The 23,288-nt window shown below is 37.9% G+C and overlaps 1 protein-coding gene across 1 annotated transcript in view; it reads left to right on the top strand.

Annotated features, from left to right (window-relative positions):
- The window catches only part of MAN2A1 (mannosidase alpha class 2A member 1), a 140,944-nt gene that overhangs the window by 22,529 nt on the left and 95,127 nt on the right, over positions 1-23,288 (top strand). Inside the window, exons 3-6 of the mRNA XM_074931879.1 lie at positions 5,077-5,221; positions 16,872-17,043; positions 18,715-18,842; positions 21,995-22,168. Of these exons, the coding sequence (XP_074787980.1) occupies positions 5,077-5,221; positions 16,872-17,043; positions 18,715-18,842; positions 21,995-22,168 (619 nt within the window). The remainder of the gene's footprint in view (positions 1-5,076; positions 5,222-16,871; positions 17,044-18,714; positions 18,843-21,994; positions 22,169-23,288) is intronic.

The following is a 23,288-nucleotide window of genomic DNA, read 5'->3' as shown; positions in this document are numbered from 1 at the left end:
TGCCCCATGGTGTGTACTGGTGCTCTTGAGTAAAGAAACAATTGCTCCTAATAGCCGAGATTCTGGTCCATGCAGGTGGGGAGTAGGACATGTTCTCTTTAATTTGCTGGACATCTTGTGGTAATTTGTTCACAGCCGCGATGGTGGGGGAAGAGACACTTTCTTCATATTGTCGTAGTCTGCGAACCAGTTCATTCACTGTTGGTCCCTCTTTGTTTCTCCACTCCATTACTGCTAATGCACTGGCATATGATGAGGGTGTGCTCCGTACAGAAGTCCTCCACATGGGCCAGGTACATCGGACTTCATCTGGATCTGTGGGTAGCTGTGCATTATCTGGGTCATAGTAAACTACCTCCCGCACAGCTAGCTCCCTCAAGTATTGAATGCCTCTCTCGGTAGCGGTTCCCTTACTTGGTCAACATGTCAAGTCATCCTTGAAGGGATACCTCTCCCTCACACTTGACAGAAGTCGCTTCCAGAGACTAAGATTTTGTGTCTCCTTTCCAATGGCTTTGTCAATGCCCCTTTCCTTAGGCAGGGATCCCAGCTGCCTCACCTCCCTGACCTCTAGTTCCATGCCATTGGCCCCGCTATCCCAACACTGCAGCAGCCAGGTAACGAGTTGCTCAGCTGTCTGGCAGCTGAAATCTTTTCTTATGTCTCTCAACTCACTCAAGGACAAGCGTTGGGTGACTATCACTGTCTCTGCCTCCTCCTGTTCTTGTGATGGGCCTGGTTCATCATCACCCTGTACACTGTGAGGGATTTTCTTGTATATTTCTTCTTCTGTATGGGAGCAACTGACACTGCTGTGGGTTGGTTCTCTGGTTCAGCTGCAGCACCTGTCCCTGGGCTTGTAGTGGCTGCAGTTTCTGTTACTTGGTTAATCTTAAATAGTAGCTTAACCATAAACAAAATGTGAACCAGATTCAGGAACACACTAGCTCCTAACAGCACGGTAACCGTGCTTATGTCAGCATTCCAAAGAGTTTGAATCCCCTCAAATTTCTTGAACACAGGCTATAAATAGCCTTAGGACAGATGACTGCACGGTATCATAGATGATCATCATATAGTTCAACAGAAACAAAACCTTAACCCACCTCTCACGGAAGGTGAGCAGCTGCCTGGGAAACACGTATTGAAAATGAGGTGATAAGATCTTAAGGAGCCAAGGCATCCTCGAGCCCCCAGTTGGGCACCAAAACTGTGGGGGTTTGAATTCAGCCGGCAGCCAGACGCCACGTGGCCAGCCCTTCACCTCCCCTTCCTCTCTCTGGTAAGATAGGGAAGGGACAAAAAGAAGAGAATTTGTAGGTTGAATGAAAAGAAGGAATTTACTAAATATAATAAGAGAAAAACAGTAACAATAGTGAGTCTAAGAAGAAATGGGTAAAATGCATCAGTGGCTTACTGAATGCCGTGACCGCTTCCCCCCCCAGCAACAGCATGGCCTGACAAGCAGACGGCACACAAGCAAACCCCCCAAGTGAAGGGTCCCTCAAGAGTGGGAGAGCCCACTCACCTAAATCCCTGGGCATAACATCACATGGTATGAAATACTTCTATGAAAATTAACTCCATCCTGGTCGAAACCAGGACACTAGCTAAAAGTTTTTCTTAACAGGTCAGCCATCCTCCTGGCAAAGATACTTTTGCCCCACTTAGTTGGGTCTTGTCTCTCCTAAGCAGACACTGATGTACAAACAGAATCCAGTGGTCATAGAACCCCAAAACCTGTTGCCAGCAGCATCTCCAAGGCCAATTGACCTGTATTATTGGTCTCCACTCACACCCTTACCCCTCACTGGTGAACTTGAAGAGGATACCACCTGGGCCTTCATGACCTTGATTACTAGCCCCACCCCCACCGTGCCCCACACCCCCAGAGATTTATAGTTGCTTTTGATGCAGTCTGGGTTGCTTCTGGCAGTATCTTTGGTACCCAGTGGAAGAAGAAAAAGGGATAGCAGTCAGTGAGTCAGACAAGCTTTGACAGTTTCTTTACAATATCCTGGATCCAGGCCCCTGCAGGTAGCAACCCGCTCTAGATGATAGGTCAGATCTTTGACCCAACTGTTTCAGACAACCGTTGATTAAGATTCCAAGATCTATTTCCTGAATTGCAGTTTTCAGATCTTGAGCTCATAATCATGGGAGCATGGTTTGAGATAAGGTAATACATGTTAGGGAAAAAATTATGTATGTTATGGACTTTAAAAACTGGTGTCTTGCGGACAGCAGAAAGTTACTTGTGAAATTTAGGTTTCACCATAAGAAAAACTCATAGGAATGTGAGCAATTCCATGAATTGTTTCTTTTTAAACAAATACATTTTCATGGTTGAAATGTCGAAAGAGTTTATTGGTCTTAAGGTTGCCATTGGTAACTGGCAAATTTACAAAGTATGCACAATTTTTTTTGAGAAGTTTGCATTTTACAGAAAAATTATACTTTTTCAAAACCAAATTTTAGAAAAGCAAGGAAATACGGTATTAGGTTAATTACACTGTAGCCCTTATTTGGTTCCTTCAGGCTGGCCATACAAAATGCATATATCTGCAAGTATTGCACCTGTATTTTCCATTAAGCAATGTTGTTCAAAAGTCAAAGCGATCCTGGTGGAACAAGGATTGACAAGTAGATCTCGTACTGGCCGTAGGTATCTAGTGTATGGACATTGTAGGCCCAGCTGAGGCTTTGCTAGTTGAAGAATTACTCTGGCTTGTATTCCCATCTCATATTACTTACTTCTGTTTGTATCTTAAGCTAAAGGTCTGTGGTGGGTTGACCTTGGCTGGCTGCCAGATGCCAACCCAACCGAGGTCAAGTCACTGCAGACTTTTTTGGCAACCAACCTGGGGCTTGAGGAGTGAGAGATAAGGACAGTAATTGGGAGTGGTAATGGCCAAAACTCAAGTTGGACATTGCCACAGAGAAATAACTGTGGGGATTCTTTTGTTGTTGTAATGAGGTAGAGGGACAAGGGGTGGAGGTCTATTGTGTGTAAAACTTTCATTTTTTTCAGTGTTATGTCATTTTGATTTTGGTGTGGGAATTTTTTTTTTTTTTTTTAGACATAAGTGAAGTTTGTGAAGCGTGTGTGATGAATGTATATTTTGACTGTTCTTAAATACATGTGTCATAGAGTTGAGGGTCAAATGTACTAAGTTCAGGTGCCCAGGTGTTGGCAGCCAGGGGCTCCAGGGGTGGTGTCTGTGAGGAGAGGCCAGTGCTGCCCCATCCCCGACACAGCTGTTCCAGCCAGCTCCAAAACAGACCCACAGCATGATACAGCTAAGCCCCCCATCAGCAAGAGTAGTGGCATGTCTGGGAGAATGTGTTTTAAGAAGGGGGAAAATGCTACATGGCAGTGAGGTATAAGAAAAAAAAAAAAACTAAAAAAAGAGAGAAACAACCCCATGAACACCAAGGTTGTTGAAGAAGGAAGGGTAAAAGGTGTTCCGGCCACTGGAGCAGGTAGGAGAGACTGCCATGGAACAAGTATTTCCCTGAAGACTGTAGAGAACCCTATGCTGCAGCAGGTAGACTTTTCAGAAGGAACTGTGGGCCATGGGGGATCCTACGGGAGTTCTTTAAAGACTGTGGCCTGTAGAGAAGATCCCATGCTGCGGCAGTTCATGAAGGACTGTAGCTCATGGAAGGGACCTCATGTTGGAGCTGGCAAAAAGTGAAGGGGAAGGAGTGACAGAGAAAAACTGTAATGGACTAACTGCAACCCCAATGGCCTTGCACCCCAGGGGTTGGGAACAAAGGAGTGAAGGTGAACCAGGCTAGAAGAGTGGTAGGGAGAAGGTGTTTTAGTTTTGTCTTTGTTTCTCACTATCCAACTTTATTTTAATTGTCAATGAATTAATGTTCCCCAAGTCAGGTCTGTTTTGTCTGTGATGGTGATTGGTAAGTGATCTCCCTGTTTTTATATTGACTCATGAGCTTTTAATCTTATTTCTCCCCCTGTCCTGTTGAGGAGAGAGAGTGAGAGAGCAGCTGGGTGGGGGTTTGGCAGCCAGCCAAGGTCACAGGGCCTTAACTTCTTTAGTCAGGTGTTTGTTTTGGATGTCTACATTTGTATAAATTTTCGTAGCAGGGCAGAAATCAACTTACCACTGGGAAGTGTTAACTGTTCTGGTGTTCAGATAGTAACTGACTCTTGTAGGCTCCTTTTGTGGAAGTAAAATGTTTGTTGAAGAAAGTTTGGTATATTCTAAAGTGGGGTTAGAACTAAACCAAAGTTTTAAAGTTTTTTAAACTATATTGCCCGTAAAAGGCTTGTTCAGATGATGGCTCATAAAGTTTGTCTTCTTTCCTAAAAGCAGACTAGAGCATTGCAAAAAAAAAGAATTGAAAGAACTAGATGTGCTAACTTTGGTCTAAACACACATTGGAAGATTCTCTTTGAAGCTATCTGGTGATATCTAAATTTCATAGCAACTTGTTAAAGTAACTCTAGAGTTGCTTTATTTAACTGTAACCTTATTTGCATTGACAAGTGAAATATGTCCTTCCTTGTAAAATTAGTGTACTGGGAAACAGTACATGTATAAGGAGCTTTGTTACAACAATTGGCTATACTTCTGAACATTTTTTCTGTGATAGTTTCTTTCAGTTCCCTTTTGTGAGTTTGACTTTTGCCTCTCTCTGATGTTGTCATCCCTTTTTACTGTTTGCTCAGTTTGTCCTCTTCATCTTCTGCATTCCCCTGTTTAGCGTATTGTGCTATTCTGTATTCCTCTCACCACCTTCCTGCCCCAATGCCATTGTGAGCTGTCATAATTTTTGTGACTTAAGGCTCTTATTCCTACTGTTTATCTAATCAATTTCAGTTTCCTCAGAACAGGACCTGCCAAATACTTCTTTTCCTCTCAGCTGTGTCTTGGGTGTCCTATTGTGACTAGAAACTTGCTCTCATTTGTAAATTTTCTACTCATTTGACACTTCATCTCTCCCTGTGTAATTAACAAGCTGATCCATTTTGATGAAAACAGCTTTGGTTTTTAATAGCAGAAATGTTTTCATGAATTCATGTTTTATATTCCTTTTACTCTTTTTTAGATGTTAGATGTCTATGACATTCTTCCTTTCGATAATCCAGATGGTGGCGTGTGGAAACAAGGATTTGATATCACATACAATGAAAATGAATGGAACAGTGAACCACTTCAAGTTTTTGTTGTGCCTCACTCACATAATGACCCAGGTAATACCTGAACTGTATTGATTTGGGTATCTAGAGGCTTTTGAATTAAGAAGTATATTCTCATTTCTGTTAAGATATGGGTTTTTTGAAGCATATTAATATTTTGAAGCAATTTAATATTTTAGATTTAAGCATTGGCAAGGCAGTTAATCTGATGTATAATCCAAATGCCATTGACTTCAAGTGACAACTGTTATGATGAAAGTTGTACATGTACTTATTTATTAACTGGAGTAGAACTTAATTGTTGATATTGGAATGTAATACAGGTTTTCTGTTTTCATCCTGCTGGTAAATTCTGACCCCAGTCAGTTTATTCATTGCTGCATTAAATATGTCCTGTTCTTATTTTGACTTTTTGGACTGTCGTAGATAATTAACCCTCAGCCTGTGCTAAAGAGATTTGCTTTTTGGAAGATGTGACAATGGCAAATCTGAGGTTTTTGACTGTAACACTTCCTTTACTATTTTGTGCACACTCCTGCCCCCAACCTGCAGTGGGATAATATAAAGTCTGGATTTAAACTGTAACCTAGGTATGCTTACGTAATTTCACTTCTTCATCCCAAGTGGATGTCTAGTGTGTAATAAATAAAATGGAAAAGTGTTAGTTTATTGTGAAATGACTATAAAATACACCAAAAGCAGTGAATTATAGTGTGTGATACACTCCTGGTACATGTACACTGACCATGAGAAGCTGGTGAACCTGCTTGTTACTGTGGAAAGACACAATTTTAATGATTTTAAACTTTACTACTGTGTATCTCTAACAATTTAATTTGTTGCTTGAAGTGCTGTGGATCTGAGTGAATTAAGATACAATAGTTTGAATGTGTGACTTCTCACATGTATCTTGCATTTTCAAAGAAAATGAACACTGGAATTTGAAGGGACTGTATTGTTCAGTTATGACAGCCACGATAACATGGTATGGTTATAGTAAAAATATTCAGAGAAAATAATCATGGTATGAACTTTGATCTGCCTTTTTGTAGGGCTGTCTTTAAACCTGTGTCCATTCAATTCCTTTCTGGTTGTTCTCCTGAAAATTTTCCTAGAAGGAAGCCACACTTCGTACAGTCATCTAATTAGTCTGAAACCATCTTAAAGGAATGTGCCAACCTTCTAATTCTCCTTGGTTCTTATTAGAAAGGGGTATGGAGTTTACCCTTCTCCCTTCTTTCTGCTGGAGCTAGTAGGATCATTTCTGAATTGGGGGAGGCTGGTTGGTATCCTGCTAGATGCCAGTTGCTTAGGGTCACATCTGTCCTGAGGTGATTTTAGCTGGATTGAACAAACACCCCTTGCACAGTGCAGGCAGAGGTAGGTCTGCAGAAACACAAGGCTTGGGAACTGCAGGGTAATGTCTTGCAGGAAGCTGAGAAGACTTTGCAGATAACTTTGCTGGTGTCCATTCAAGTCATGAGATTTGGTAGGGGCTCAGTGTCCTGTCACTGATTTTTTAAATTTTTTTTTCCCCCCCTGCAGGTTGTTTTTCTACAGGTTCTAGTAATTTTGGTTTTATCTGTTTTGGTTTGGTTTTTGTTTTGTTTTGTTTTAAATTATGTACATTCCTTCTGTAACTGCCTTCCAAAATAGAATATATTAGACTGATTTCCTCCATGGTGCCTGTCCTGTCCTGTCGGTACTCTATGCAGAATTGACCGGTTTCTGTAGTCATTCCGAAGGACTCTTTGGAGCTAACCTTTAGCTTTCTGACCTCTGGCCTTCTATTTTCTTCACATCTAGATTCCTGTCTTGCCTTTTATAATCAGCTGTGGTAGACTTTCACAACACCTTTCGATCTTGGGTGCCTTAATCTACTATTTGGTTCATCCTGTAGCCCAGTTCTGCTTACCAGAAGTAGCCCACTGAGCATTTGTATTCTAAGGAATTTGAGTATTGAAGGCACTGGACATCTTTTCGGATCAAGATTATTTTGGTAGATATTAACATCAGTCACTACAAATTACATTCTCCATCACTGTATGCCAAGCAGGGCATATGGTCATGAGGCTGTTGTTGGCTCATCTGGCCAATAGCAAGAGCTATCAATATCAGGTTATGCTGGAGGAGGATTCATTAGAGCCTTCAGATTTTTAGATGTGTCTTTTGTGGCTAGCAGACTGATAGCTCTGTATTGCTCCTATGAGAAGGGTCCCAAAAATAGTGGAATTATTGGGAGCATGGACACATTTTTTATTAGCCTGCAAATTAGGGTGGCAAGTTACCAGACTTACTTGGTAAGGAATGCCTTGAGCTTCACTGTATATTTGCCATGACACTTGAAATATTATACCTTCTTCTGGAAGGTCAGAGGATAACAAGGGTTTTCTCGAGGTCTAGAGAATGCTGTATGTGTCATATTTCTCTCTCAGGTTTCAGTTCTTGGTCTGTGTTTAAAAAACTCAAACAGCAAAAAACCAACAAAACCACCCAAAAAAAACAAATAAAAAAATGGAAACAAACACCCCCCCAACCACAAACCAAATAAAAAAACCAGAAGCCCCGAATAAACAACACCACCAAAAAAAAATCAAACAAAAATCCCTCAGTCAAAACCCCCTCACCTTCCCACCCCCTTCAAAAGAAGTTTTTGAGTCACCAGAGTTATTAAACTTCTCAGACAGATAAAGCATAGAAACTGTTCTGCAACAGAGGTAGCCTCACCAACACCTTTTCTTGTTTAACTTTCTGTGTTACCAATCATGGAATTTCCTGTGTTTTCCCAGTAAGAATTTTCAACTTACCTAGGAAGTATGTTTGTGATGTGTCTGTCTATTCCTTAATTTTACATTGAAATGATGTGTCTTGGTGGGTGCATTTGAGAGCTTCATTTAGTGAAGTTTCATGTGGTTCAGTTTTGCCCTCTACAAACACAGGGGTATGGGCCATAACAAACTTCGCTTCAGAGATGGATTTTTACTAGCATTCAGATATCTTCCTTGGAGGATCTCATTCTATAAATAACTAGTAACGTCATTGTTCTTCCAACTGTCTTGAAAGAAGTCCTCTATGTGGCTGCCCCTTCAATAATAAGGTTTGAAGAATTCTTTGAAGTTGTGAAAACAGTCTGTCATCTTTGCAACTTTTTTCCTGGATAGATTATTCCCAAGGATTTGCCTGAAGTCTTAATGATGTTGTTATTAACCTTTGACAGCTGACTTTCTTACCGGTGTCTAGCTTTGGTTTCTACAGTTGTTCTCCTTAATACCCAACTTCTTCATGCCCTTACTGTAAAATTATATCTGTCCTTCCACCAGAAGCAACTAAAATCAAGAAATATGCATCACCTTGTGCATACAATAAAAGTATCTCCCAGCTTGTTCAGGCTCCTCAGTTGATACCAAGTAGAATTAAACTAAGATTATCCTGATAAATTTAAACTGTTCCATCACCAAAGGTGATTGTGTGAGACTGATTATTGTTCGCTTTTACAAAGAGTGTTATCAAAGAAATCTCCTGACTTTGTACTGCTTTCGGTAACGACATTTCTGTAGAATTGTCTGCAGTATGAAACTGCATATAAATAAGCACTTGAAAGAAGGAAAAATTACCTGTAATAGGAAACTGAAATCTCTTGTATCACTAATGGTCACATTATTCCTCTCTCACAGAGGACTAAAAGGCATGGTGCAAAGAAAATACCTTCTGGCAAAAAAGCTTAAGGTATAATGAACCTGTAGTGTAGCAATGTATGTGAAAAATATTTACCAAGAAATGGGGTCAGTAAACATATAACTACATTATCTTCAGAACCTTTAAAATCTCATTACATATTATGTTTTCTTATCTGAGGCTACTTTCTCTTTAAGTATTCACATAAACAGTTTTGCTAGTGAGAATCTGTAGCTCAAAGGCAAAGAAACTGACTTGAAACAGAATTCATAGGGAAGGCACTGGTCTTAGGTTCCAGATTCTGTTTTGGGTGATAACTTAGGTGCTGATGCTCTGAAACACTTTCTGTTGCTAAATTCTGCTAAATCTGGGTTAATTGCTTCCGTGTGAGTTCAACCAGGACCTACAAACTTGGGGTCTCCATGCTTACCCTTCAGTAGCTAATGTACTTACTTGTTATTGGTAAATTGGGTATGAGAATGGGTCACCATGACACTTTTGTTCAGTGTCAGGTAGTTTTTGACAGTTGATGATTGGAGCATCTCAGTAACATGTCTGATCTGTGGGGGACTTGCCCAGTGCAGAGTAATCTCAAGCCATGGGGAGATGTTCAGTTTGCAGATAGCTGTGTTGTGTGAGGTTATAGCCATCTCAGATGGGTGGCATTTCTTTCTAGAGCAGATTAATGAGTGATCATATAACCTGCTGTGCTGGCAAAGCCCTTGTGTTAGCTCTCATGTCCTTCAACAGCAGTTTCATGTGACTGCCTGAAGTGGATTAGAAAGGGAAACTCCAGAGGGGAGAACCTTGCTCAGGGACCACAGTATTGTCAACCAGCACAACTAGGCTTGAAAGATGATGTTCAGAAATGACCCAAGGAGTTGACAGACACCCCTAGCATTTATTGCTCTCTTGGCAGTGGTAATTCTGGTAACATCTCCTCATTAAATTACTGAAAAATTGAAACGTGAGCTTTGTAATATATGTGTGTACCAAATCAGAGTATTTTATTTGCTGAATGTGGTTGTTACAGATCTAGTACAAGCAACACTTAAGTGGAATTAAACAAGACTAAAATAGATTTTCCCTCCTTCCTCTGCCCCACTCTGCCCCCCCACCCCCAGCTTCTATCTAAGTAAAAATGTATTTGAAAGTGTATGTGCAGGTATGTCAGGTCTAAATACTACCTTTTAACACTTAATTAATTAGCTATAACATTGGTAACTTCACCTTACTAGCCACTCGCATTAAACTCTTTTTATTATTTAAGACTGTCTCCATTTCTCAGGAGGAAGTCCATATAGCTCTATAAAGTTAACTGCAGTATTAAGACAAAAGAAAACTTAAGCATAAAAATTTTATGCTTTTAACACACCATGGCGTTTCACATTGGTTTTCTGTTAATCATATCTGGATATGGTTTTCAGGTGACTACTTAGTTTTCCTGACATGTTTGGAACACAGGTTATTTAGACTGTTGTCTGACCCACCAAAATACAAGAAACAGGTTAGTATAAAGCTGAAGCGGAAAAGAAAAAATGCTGGTTGAATGACATCTGAAAGCTTTAAAAGTTTCAGACTGCAAATTGAAAGTTCACTGATTACCATGTTCATGTTGTATTTTATTAGGAAGATTAAAAAAACCATCAGTCACCACTGTCTAGAACTTGTTTTGCTTTTTGTAAACAGCAACAGTGTAGAGTCTTTTCTGAAAAAAGAAAAATGAAGGCTATGTAAAGAGTGTAAAATATACATTGGATAGTGAACACCTAATTTTTTGGTTTCAGAGGAAGATGAGCTCCAGGAATAGAATGGGAAACTGGGTAGCTCACAAGTTTTCTTGACATGCTGAATTACAGAAATCTGAATTTTATTCCTGGCTTACTTTTCAGTATTTCTGTGGTTGCATATGAAGTGGTAGGAAATTTCTAGGCAGACAGTCTTTTCCTTTTCCTTCGTCTGGGGAAAAAACAAAAAAAAAAATCAGGGAAGTTCCATTCAAAATTGGCAGTACTGTTACAGAGATCACACTTTTAGTTCTTACCAGTAGAAATTTTCTTTCCATTTTAGATTTGATTTGTACAAGCAGAAATAGACCTTGCATTTCATAAGCCTAACACAAAAGAAGTCTACTTAAAATTTCTGAAGTACCTCATGGTTCATGACAGACTTCACTTTTAATGAAATGTGTAATCATTTGAGTTTTTAGCTATGCTTATGAAATTAAATGTGATAAATGATTCTTGTGGTCCATTGAGCAGAGACATTTTACAAGTTTAAAGTATGTCATTGGAAAAGCAAATACACTGTGGTACCTTTTTAATATCAGTGTCTCTGCTTCTACCCAAGTAACTTTATTTCAGAGAATATTTTTGGTGAACAAGGGGCTCATCTTCTGAATCAGAATAAATGCTTCAACACAGGAATGTTCCAGTTAGCACTCTGTCTTATTCTGGTTTCTCCTGTGGCAAATAGAAAAAGGAAAAGCAATCTTAGACCACTTTTAATTTTAAATAGCCTTACCTGAGACATAATGTTTCTTCAGTTTTTCTTTCACTGCCTTGACTAATGAACATTCAACTTTTTTTAAAAGATACTTCTTTTTGGTGAAATTATCACTGAAGTTTTATGTCAGACATGTGAAAATATTTACTTGTATATTTGCTCTATTTAGTTTTGACATCACAGAATGATGGTGCAAGGTTTTTCAATTAAAAATTTGTGTATATTCTGTACCTTAAGGGATTTTTTTATTGCTGAAGCTATGAAGTAGCTAATGCTAAATTATTTCCATGTGTAATCATACTTACTAAAATGTAAGTTAAAACTTAGCTTTTGGATTTATTTCTAGTATTTGCATTATTGTCAGTATTGTGTGCATGTGTATGATCAGTTAAACACATACACCATGCTTAAGTTCTCCAAAGCACTGATAAGGTCTACATGTCCATTAATTTTTTTTTAATTGTTTTAAACTGTTGCAGCATCACATTATGTGGAACATGGATATAATTAAGAACTAAAACATTTTCTTTCAGCTTACGATTTGTTTTACTTTCTGAGCTATCAAAACAGTTAATTGTGTCTTCTTCCAGGAACTAGTTAGCGGAGAATTAAGCATAATTGTAAAAAAAATTATGTAAGTATTTTAGTAACTCAGGTGTACTTTTTTAAAAATCCAAGAACTGAAGTTCCACTAATTTTGTTGCAAGGAAATTGCTTTTATTTTCTGGAAAGCTGTAAATGCTAGCTGAAAGTCAATGGTTTTATTTAACTATGTGGTAAAATTAATAATTACTCAAATTTCTTAGGTTGCAAGAAGCAGCATTAATGTGTGGAGTTTAGACTCAGTGAAATAAATTATGATCTACTGTAAAGTAAATCAGAGATGCAAACTGCCTTCAAAAAGGGGCAAACTGCCTTCAACACTGGATAGTATTCCAGACATTCACTAGATCTGCCTCTTCATTAAAACAAGTTTTGTGACAAACTAGAAATTTTTTTAAGGATATATTTTCTCTTAAACATTGGAAGGTGACTTGTAGTAAGCGATTAAAAAGGGAATTTTTTGTTTGTTTGTTTTCATTCAACAGTCCATTTTAAACCAAAAGATGAAATACAAATGTCAAAAAAAATCCCAACAGCCTTGCAGATACATGTAAGTGTGGTGAAATACGCTTGCTAGTAATGATTTGTCAACTTCTGTTCTGATTTTGTCCTGAAACTTTGCCAGTATTTCTACAACTGTGTCTTAAGAATACTTTTCTCTAGTGGAAGGAGCTGATAGACCTTCAAGAAGGGAATTGGACTGGAAAACATAGACAGGAATAGTGGTAAATCCGTTACTGAAATGCTTCAGGATTTTTTACATAGCAAGGGATTGCATTAACATTCGGACATGATTCTTAGTTTGCTGAGAAAAGGGTGAAAAAATGGACAACTGCATGATGATGATGAATCTCAGTGGGATGGAAGGAAATCAAGTTTCCACACTTTTTGAGGACAAAGATGAGTGAGGTGATCAAAGGGCAAGCAGCTTAACAGTGTGTACCCTCTATGGATATTATACGTGCTAGCAGAAAATGAAAGTAGCAGGCAACATCCTGAATACTTATTAAATCAAGATTAGCATAATGACATTAAAGATACTATTTTTTCTCTTGTTCATATTTTTATATTGACTAAGGTCCTTATGTAGATTTAAACCAACAAGTGTTAATTTGCTGACAGTAGTATATTTAGTATTGGTAATTGCAGCTTTTTTAACGATTATACTTTGTGCATGTGTAAATTGTATTTCTATTGAAAGTTTCTTGTTTTAAATACAATGGTAAGCCTTTTTCAGCTTGGGAACAAATTCTTAGTTTGTTGGTAAGCACTAGAATGAACTTGAGTTGTGCCAGATTCTTACATGATATTAGGGACCGAGATGGAAAATATAATTAATATGGTAGTCTTTAGTAGTAGATTTATACTAGCAACTGTAAATTAATTTATTCATTGTTCTGTTCAGGTTTTGATAATTTTTTAATCTTTATGGCTTTGTGCAAAATTGGACAATCTCTGTAAGTCATGGCGTTGAGCTGTCAATGGCATGAAATTTAACAAGAGCAAATGCCAGATTTTGCACCAATGACAGAGTTAACACAAGTATAAATTGGGAGAGGAGTGGCTGGAGAGCAGCCCTGAAGACAGGGATCTGGGGGTGCTGGTTGACAGCATCAATCAGCCATGTGCCCTGGCAACCAGAAGGTCAAACCTCTGCATCCTGGGGTGCATCAAACACAGTGTAGCCAGCTGGTCCAGAAAGGTGATTATCCCTCTGTATTCAACATTGGTGCAGTCTCACCTTGGGTGCTGTGTACAGTTCTGTACCCCACAATTTAAGGATGTGAAGGTCCTTGAATCCATCTGGAGGAGGGCCAGAAATCTGGTGGAAAGACTGAAAGGCATGTACTGTGCGAACATGTCTGAGGACTTTGGGCTTGTTTAGTTTGGAGAAAAGGAGGCTGAGGGGCAACCTCACTGCTCTCTGCAGCTTCCTGAGGAGGGAAAGTAGAGAGGGAGGTGCTAATCTCCTCTCCCTGGGATCCAGTGATGTGATGTGTGTGTGGAGGCTCAATCTGGACTCTAGGAAACATTTCTTTACTGAGAGGGTGGTCAGACACTGGAACAGGCTTCCTGGAGAGATGGTTGATGTGCCACACCGGTCAATGTTTAAGGCATCTGAATAATGCCCTTCATAAGATACTTTTAACTTTTGGTCAGCCCTTAACTGGTCAGGAAGCTGGACTGGATGATTGTTGTAGGTCCGTTCCAACTGAAAATATTCTATTCTATTCGGAAATAAAAAAATTTAAGAGCAACATGCCAGATGCATGGTAATTAAATGTCAGAGGACTTTCTGGTGGCTTGTAACTAGTTCTGTGGATACTTCTAAATATTTCCTAGGGCTTTCTGAAGTTTGTTAAGCTCAGTGTGTTAACTGTGTTATACCCTTCCTCTATAGCTTAATAAACTGGATATATTAAAAAAACCACCCAACCTCTAATCATAACAATGTTCTTCCTACCTTCATCATAGTGTATTCTTATGCTGCTTTGTCATTTAGTTCTGTGCTTCTTTAGGTTGGTTTTTAAAGAATGTTTAAGAGACTAATTCAGTGTAAGTTTGCTTTTATTGCTGCAATATAAAAATATGCTGAAATAGAACACGAAAAACATAGGATGGTTTTAGTTGATCCTCTGTTAATTTTGTGCTAGCATGATATTGTCTCATGCAGAAGAAATTCCAGATAAAAAGCTCTAAATATATAGTCTGCTACATGTGGATCTTTTCATGTAAGTATCAGTAAAGTATTTTTGATTTGTGGAAAAGTAAATGAGCATTGGAAAAGAATAATTGATTATGTGATCTTAATTCTTTGAGTGAAAGCTTCCATTTAAAAAAAAAACCCTACTAAAATAGGCAGAGATTACAACAAATGTTGATTAAAAACAGTGCAAAAAGAAAATAAATTTATCTTATTCATTGCTTTTCTTAATCTTCACAGAACTGTCATGTAATAATAAATTACTGTCAACTTCTTTGTATTAAGCTGTTTCCACGCCTCTCAAGAAACTCTGTTTACATTTTAAGCCTTCATATTAACTGTCTTGACAAAATGTATTTTTCCCCTTTAAAACAGATTAGATTAGACCCTAGTGTTCTGTCTGTGCAGAAACTTATATTGGATGTGATGATGCTTCTAGATGCTAAATATCTGTTTAAAAAAACCCAAAAAGATAATGAGCCAGCACATTTCCTCTGGAGTATTATAGTTTTATTTTCTCATTTGCAAAGTAAAAAAGGGATTTTTTTTACATCTGTGGTATTTTGTTTCTGAATACTTTATTAAAATTTGACCTTTACAAAGTGAGACTTCAACCTGTAAGCAGTGCAACCAAAGTAAGAGTGTGCATGTCTACCGGTTATTCCTAATTACAAGATTCTTTATTTGAAATACAATTAACAATTTGATGTGAACTGGAAAAGAATATGCATATTGTCAAATTACATCAGCTCTGCAGTTCTACATAAGATGAAGGTAATTTATTTTCCATCCTTAAAATAAAGTATAATATAGTCTTTCTGAGTCAATCTTCAGGCTCTATTCAATAATAAAGTGTTTTTTTAAGTAGACTTAAAAATTATTTTTTTAATGGTAAAATTTTGTATAACTGCCTTGAAACAATATTACCTCATTCCTGAACAGCCTAATCCTATATCTTCTTGTAAGTAGACTGGCATTGTGCTAGAATGGCAGTGCCTCTGCAGAACAACAGAACTGGTAAATCAGAGTGGAATTACTAGCATCCTATTTGTCTGGAGCACAATCCTCACATTGTATGGAAGCTTTCACAAACTCTTAAAATGTGGATGCGTGCTATAGGACCAATTTGTAACATCACTTGCAGTCTTCACTAGTTGCTCTGTTGTATATAATACTTCTTTAAACTCAACTGCTGGGTCTGTTTTGGCAGCACTTGAATTAAAATGGTCATACGTGACAGGAACTGGTATGAAGAGTAAGAATATGCCACTTGTGTATTAAGTAGACAAGCTTACCTGCTTCTTTTTTCAAGTTCTAGTTTGAGAAAGAACATATCCCTTCCAGGTTCTGTGAAGGAAGGTGCACGTACTTTCTTTATGCAGGGTTTTAGGAAGAGGTTAAAGAATTTCATAGAAGGCTCTGCACTGTGAGGTCTGCATATGTGATTAAAGTTGTTTTTTCCCTTTAGTCTCTCTCACTGGTATCTTTTCTAATGAGGCATGCAGGTACATCATGTTTCTTTTCTCAATCATTGCTAACAAACCCCTCATTCATAAATGAAGCTGAATGTGTTGCAGGGCTTACTGCTGCTTTGTTTGCCCCCATTTCTTTACATTTCTTTTCAAGGTCTGTGGTATACCATTAGTGGCTTTTAATTTTCTCCTCAAGCTGTAGGTGTAAGATGCTGCTAGTAAGGATTTTTGTTCAGTTGTTTTACATAAAAAAGGGTGGTGGAGTGCTTCATGTCTTGGAAGAGGGTATAAGTTATTGAGGGAAGGATTAGGGGCTGTTGAGGATATGTGCTTTGGGAATAAGGTTTGGGCTGGGAAGATGATCTGTTAGTAGATGCTACAGTCCTCCTGATGTGAGAGATAAAGAAACCTAATGGAATTTTTCAAGGAAGATCAATTTGCAGATATGTTAATTTTATTTTTCAACCACTTGTGCTTAAATTAAAAAAAAAAAAAAATCACCATTTAAAAAATCTGTTTCTGTTGATGAAAGTAGAAAGCCTAATATTCCATATGTTAAGAAAGTAAAACATCTAAGCTTTGTAAAAAGAAACAGCTGTAGAGTTTATCATTTCAAACTGTCCACAGCATATAAAGTTCACCTTTTTAAGAAAACGATTCACCTAATGTTTTATAGGGAGGGTGAAGAATGCAGGTCTTTAAGACTGTTGAAAGCAACTTAAATTGAATATTTTCTTTTTCTTAGGTTGGCTGAAGACTTTTGAAGATTACTTCAGAGATCAGACACAGCATATCTTAAATAACATGGTTATAAAACTGCAAGAAGACAACCGAAGGAAATTTATATGGTCTGAGATTTCTTACTTTTCAAAATGGTGGGATGGAATAGATAGCCAAAAAAAGGATGCTGTTAAAAGGTTTGAACACTGAACTATTTCTTATCTTCCATGTGGCACGTTCTGAGACTGTCTGTTTGAGTACATTATAATCTTGAGATTATATTTGAATGCAGAATTGCTAGAATAATTGACTACTCAAGTTCTTTTTTTTTTTTTTTTTTTTGGCTTGGTTTGTTCTTTTTCCAGTTACAAAATGAAAATCCATTTAGAGAAGTGAAGCTAAATTACTGAGTTGCTGAAAAAATTGATTAAAAGTTTCCATGAAGATGTCATTCAAGTTGTAATGGAATTCTGATCATAACCTTTATTTCAAGTCACGTTGAAGTATTGGCAATGGAATAAAAATAGCATTTCTTATTAGCTTATTAATTTTCTCTTCAGTTAACAATTATGAGATTTTTTGGTTTTAAATACACCTATTTTTATAAATATGTAGCTGCTTAAATGGTAAAGTAGTATATACTTTATGCTCTTGCTCGTATTAGTTCCTTTTAAAATCACAAGTCAAAACTTTTTACAGAAGTAAAATATTTGCCTAGACACTAAGACAAGAAAGTGTGCTGCTTAGATAAACCTGAAGTAAGGATCTAGTTTGGAGTTTTCAAAGAAGGGATTTGTTTTGTTGTGGGTTTTTTTGTTTTGCTTTGAGACAGGATGCAACAGTTCTTAGCTCATCTCTGTGATGCCTTTCTCATGACCCCCTTCAGGATGCACAGGTTGCAGTATGAGTTAAGGCTACAAGAGCCTCACAGCTGCAAAGGTTGGATAATGCTGGAAATTATATAGAAAACTATTTATTAAAAAACTTATATACAATGCATGAGTATTATAGAACAGCTGTTATTTTCTGAGATTAAAAGAGATCCCTTGGAACACAGTAAACAGTAAGTGATAATCACTAGGGAACTGTGTCCTTTCTTCAGCAGAATAAAGTATTGGTTAAACTGCTATAAGACTTACAGAAGCTGCAGTGGAGATTATTTTTGCTGTATGTTTTTCATTACTGTTATGGGTATTATCTATAATGTGACTAAGTTTTGATAATTTTACTCTATTTCTTTCTTGAATTCCTTAAACATATATATGCTAGCATACAATATAAGCACTGAAGTTAAATTTTTTTAACTGTAGGGAACACTTGATGCTGGAAGCATGATCATTATGTTCATTGACATCTTAATTGGGAGAGTGGATCATCCTGTGATCCGTTTCAAGAAGGCATTTTAATGAGTGAGATGATCTGAAGCCTTTATAAATACAATAAACTTTGAAGCTCTTTCAGCTCTCTAAAGCAATAAAAAAACCCAGTAGATCAAAGATGGGGAAATAGTAGTGCTTGAAATGTGGAACGTCTAGGCACCTTGCTCAATTGACCTTCATACTGTGGCACATACACTTTTATTTTTGTAATTATGCAGGAAATAGCTTTCTTCCCAATTGAAAAAAAAAGAAATATTATGGCACATGCAGTAGAACTGGTAGTATTCATTGCACAGAGATGTTAAAAATTTCACTGTTCATCTATTCTTTCCCTGTTTGACTGAAATGTAGTCCAGTGGTGGAAGTTGAACAAGGAATTCAGATTTTGGCATTGTGTCCCTGGTAAATGCCTGTTGGGCATTCCAAAATTGATTTTTGATAGTGTATTTTTATATGCAAGATTCTGAACACAATTTATATATTTTTCAGGTTAATAAAAGATGGACAATTTGAAATAGTAACAGGAGGATGGGTCATGCCTGATGAAGCCTCCCCTCATTATTTTTCTTTAATTGACCAACTGATAGAAGGACATCAATGGCTAGAAAAGAACCTTGGTATGTAGCTTGATCTAAAATTTATTTGTGTTAATACAGGAGGTCAATTAGGAAATACTTTTTTATATTTGAGGTGCACAGAATGTTCTCTTTACTCTGCTTTCCTGGATCATTCAATCAGATCACTTAGTGGAAAATATAGCTTTGAGTCTAGTATTTGCAGTTACCGTTTGCAGATTGAAGTTCCTGAATGAAGTGTATTTAAACAATTTTATGTCATAACACTGTCTTGATCAATGAAAGATGTGCTTATGATTTTAGCATAACAAAATGTAACACTAAATTATGCTGAATTGTAGATCACATGTGTCTGGTATCAGAAACAGTTCCAATTGTCATTTCTGTCTTCTGAAAATCGTGACAAAAGACTTAAAAGATATTTATTTCATGTCTTTGGATCTATTCTGTAGACTGTGTATTCATTAGTTACTCTTATGTAAGGCTTTCATAACAAGTAAATATGAAATTTAGTAGTAGTTATAAAACCTAAACCCATTGTACTGTTAGAATTGTTTATATTAAAAAGCTTCTCATTTGCATTTGACACTTTTAGGAATTACTGACTGCAGTAACACTGACTTGAACTGTTTTGATAGCTTTGGGAGGTTTTGTTTCGTTCTATAAGAAGAGATAACCCTTTTTATGTAAAAAATTTGTACAGTGGGTTAACATTACTTTATGCAATTAACTGAAATGATTTTGAAAAGCTGTTTCACTATGTGTCCTGGTTTGAGTGAGTGGCGGGGGGTTTTGGTAGTGGGAGAGGTGGCTACACCAGTGGGACCCTGTGAGAAGTGCCTCAAAGCTTCCTGGCTCCAAGTTGGACCCACCTCTGACCAAGGCTGGGCCAGGTAGCTGCACCTCTGTGGTAATGTGTTTAAGAAGGGGAACCTGGTAGGAGTTGTGGGAGTTGTGAGGAGAACATCTGTGCAAACACAGTGGAAGAATGGAGGAGGAAGTGGGGGAGATGTACCAGAGCAGAGACCTTCTGTATCCCATAGTGAGATGTCTGGGCCACCCCCCGCTGCGGCCCATGGAGGTCTGTGGTGGAGCACATACCGATTTATGGCCCGCAGGGGGCCCAGTGCCAACTCAGGTGACTGTGCCTGAAGAAGGCCAGGATGCCATGGGAAGAAGGCCCCACTTTGTAGTTCAGAGCTGGGAGGATTACAACACGCAGGGGTGACCCACACACCTGTGGGAGTGACTCATGTCAGAGTTAGTTTGTGGAGGACTGTATCCTATGAGAGGGGGACTGCGCTAGAACAGGGCCGGATTTCCATAAGTTCCACACCACCCCCTGATGTGGAAGAAGCGTCAGGACTGACTTCACCCCCCCATTCTCTGCCCCATGTGCTACATCTACCAAGGAGGTAGAGATACTGGGAGCAAAGCTGCGCCAGGGAGGAAGGGAGGGATGGGGGAAGGTGTTTTCAAGATGTTGCAGTGCTTCTCACGGTCCTATTCTGTCTGTTAAGTGTTGTGGTTGTTAGTGTCTGTATTAAATTTTATGTCCTTTTTTGCTCCCCTTAATGAGCCTGTCTATTGCCTGTGCCAATAATGGATATCATCCCTCCCTGTCCTTATCTCAGTTTCCTATGTCTTTTGCTTTCCTCCTTCCCAGTGCTGGGGGGAAGGGGCAAGTGAGTGGCATCTTTGCTTGTTTTCCCCTTCCCAGGGCTGTGGGGGAAGGGGAGAGTGAGCAGTTGTGTGGTGCTCAGTTGCCCTCTGAACTCAAACTGTGACAGTCCTTTTTGGTGCCCAATGTGGGGCAGAGGAAGGTGAGCTAGTAAGGATAGGAATTAGGAGTGGTAACAGGCAAAACATGACTAAAATCCACTGGACTAATGATCTTTGGAATTTCTGTAACAGCTGTGGGGAAGGGTTTTTTTTTGTGTGTTGGAGGGACGAGGGGTGGATATTGTGTATTGTGACTTGGTCTTGTTATAATGTTATTTTTATTTCAGTGGGGGGAAGTTTTTTTTGTTTAGTTAGTTTCTTGTTAGTGTGTTGATGTTGTATTGTCTTGTGTAGTGAATGTGGGCTTTAATGTAATTTCTTAATTACGTGATTCACAGAGGTGAGGAGGGGAATGTCCTGGTTTGAATGAGTGGTGGACATTTTTTGGTAGCAGGGGAGGGGGCTACACCAGTGGCCCCTGTGAGAAGCTTCTCGAAGCTCCCCTGGTTCTGAGCCAGACCCTGCTTTGCACCAAGGTCAGGCCAATTATCTGTACCTCTGCGATAACATATTTGAGAAGGGGAACCTGGTAGGAGTTGTGAGAGTTATTGTTGTGAGAGAGGAGAAGTTGCGCGGAGAACATCTGTGCAAACATTGAGGTTAGTGGAAAAACGGAGGAGGAGAGGAGGAGGTATGCTGGAGCAGAGATTCAAACCATGTCACTGTTTTACCTTAGATTACAGTTTCCATGAGCGTAGCATGATGTAAGAGATGACAGAGAGAGAAGGCCTAATAAAAGGATAATGCATTCCCTACTGTTTGGGTTTTTTTTTGTCAGACAAAAAATGTGCCTAAGGAACTGTGTTGAAGAATCAATTAAACAAGAGTTAGATACAGCTTCTTTATTTGCTAGTATGAATTTCAGTGAGAAGACAGTATTTATCAACATGATTCTAATGATTATCAACCAAATAATTCAAAAGAAAAGTTAGTTTTAAAGCCAACAAAGGTTAACATTATTTAAATAACAGTGAAACTTCAGCAAGCTACAACATCAATCCATTTCCATCTATTAATTTTTTTCAGCTTTTCTTTTTAAATGAAACATCTGTGAACTACTTAAAGTGGAAAAAGAGATGTATTTCATTAGGATTCCATGTAAAGATTTTTGAGACACACTTGAAATAGTGTATCAATGTAGACTACTAATCTCTGAGGTTTTATGTAGTTAGAATGCCTTGCCTCTAAGACATTCGATTTTTTTGTCGTTGTTGTTAATTGACTATCTGTTTAATTCTAGTTTGTTAATTCCAGGGAGTGTTCTGCAGGAAGTTTAATACTCAGTTGTGTATTTTAATTTATTTTCTTGGAAATTTTATATTTAATGATGTGATTTGAATTATATTGGTATAGCTTTCTTTGAGTTAAAAGTGAAGCTTTCTTCCCTTTTTCTTTTTTTCTTTTGTCAACAGGAGTGAAACCAAAGTCTGGTTGGGCAGTCGATCCTTTTGGGCATTCACCAACAATGGCCTACCTTCTGAAACGTGCAGGATTTTCCAATATGCTTATACAGAGAGTTCATTACTCAATTAAAAAACATTTTGCAATGCAGAAGACACTAGAATTTTTTTGGAGACAGAACTGGGGTATATGTTTTTCCTTGATGTCAATTTATTTTGTTAATTTACACAGGTACAATGTGGGGAGAAGTTGAATAAATACTATGGAAATTGTTACAGGAGAGGTTATTTAGAGAGGTTAGTCTAGACTTGCAGTTCTGTTCAAGTCTTTCATTTAGGTTAAATTTGGGGGATTTTGTCATTTTTTTAAAATGACAGAAATGGAATGTGAGTACCTGTGTGTTAGGGAAGGGGTTAAATATAAAAACTGTATTATTGCCATCGTTCCTCTCATCTTCCTGTTTCTTCATTTTCATTTGTGTTTTTACTTCCTATTATTTCCCTTCTCTCACATTGCTTCAAGTATTTATAAAAAAAGTAAATGGGGTGGAGTGTTTTTTTTTCCTTTTCTCACTTATTTGTTTTCTTCCTCTTACTCCTACTATGTGAAAATAAAGTGGAGAAGGAATGTGTCTTTTGGCTGGAGGGGAGGAAGTAAAAAGTGAATGTTTATTTCAGTCTGTTTTTTTGCATTCTTACTATGGAAGAAACTTTCAAGGAACCAGCTGGTGTGACATATTACTGTCATTAGTTAGAGTAGCTTTTGTGGACTTGAAATTTATAGGTTATCTTTAGTCAGAAAAGTGGATTAAAAGCATTTCACCATTTTAATTTGCAATGAAATTCTCATCTAAAACCTTACTCTTAGAATAAATACAATTGCTTTTTTGGGATTATTTATACAGTATAGAGTATGAAATTTTTCTTCAGTAATGTAGTGATTATACATTAGCAAACTGATGTCTCTGTAAATGAATGTATATTTATGATTATTTTGCTTTGCTTTGTACTGTACCAGCATGCCAGTAAGCTGTATGATGAATGCATGTAGTTGAAGTTTTGGTCTTTCTTTTGTTTAAAGTAAGGTAATATGCCTCTGCTTTATCAATACAGGGTCAAACAAATGTATTTAGTACCTATAATTCAGTGTGGTGGTGATTTTGAAGCTTTTTAGTTCCTCTATGTTTTTAGTCAGAAATTCTAGGAAGGAGGGTATTCAGAGAAAGCAATCTGCTGCACAGTAAGCTTGACTTGAGGAAAACATACTACTGTGAAAGAGCTTGTCAGATACGAACACTTCAGAAAT

This window comes from Athene noctua, chromosome Z, assembly GCF_965140245.1.
Source record: "Athene noctua chromosome Z, bAthNoc1.hap1.1, whole genome shotgun sequence".
NCBI classification, from domain to species: domain Eukaryota; kingdom Metazoa; phylum Chordata; class Aves; order Strigiformes; family Strigidae; genus Athene; species Athene noctua.
This window is presented reverse-complemented; position numbering and strand designations above follow the sequence as displayed.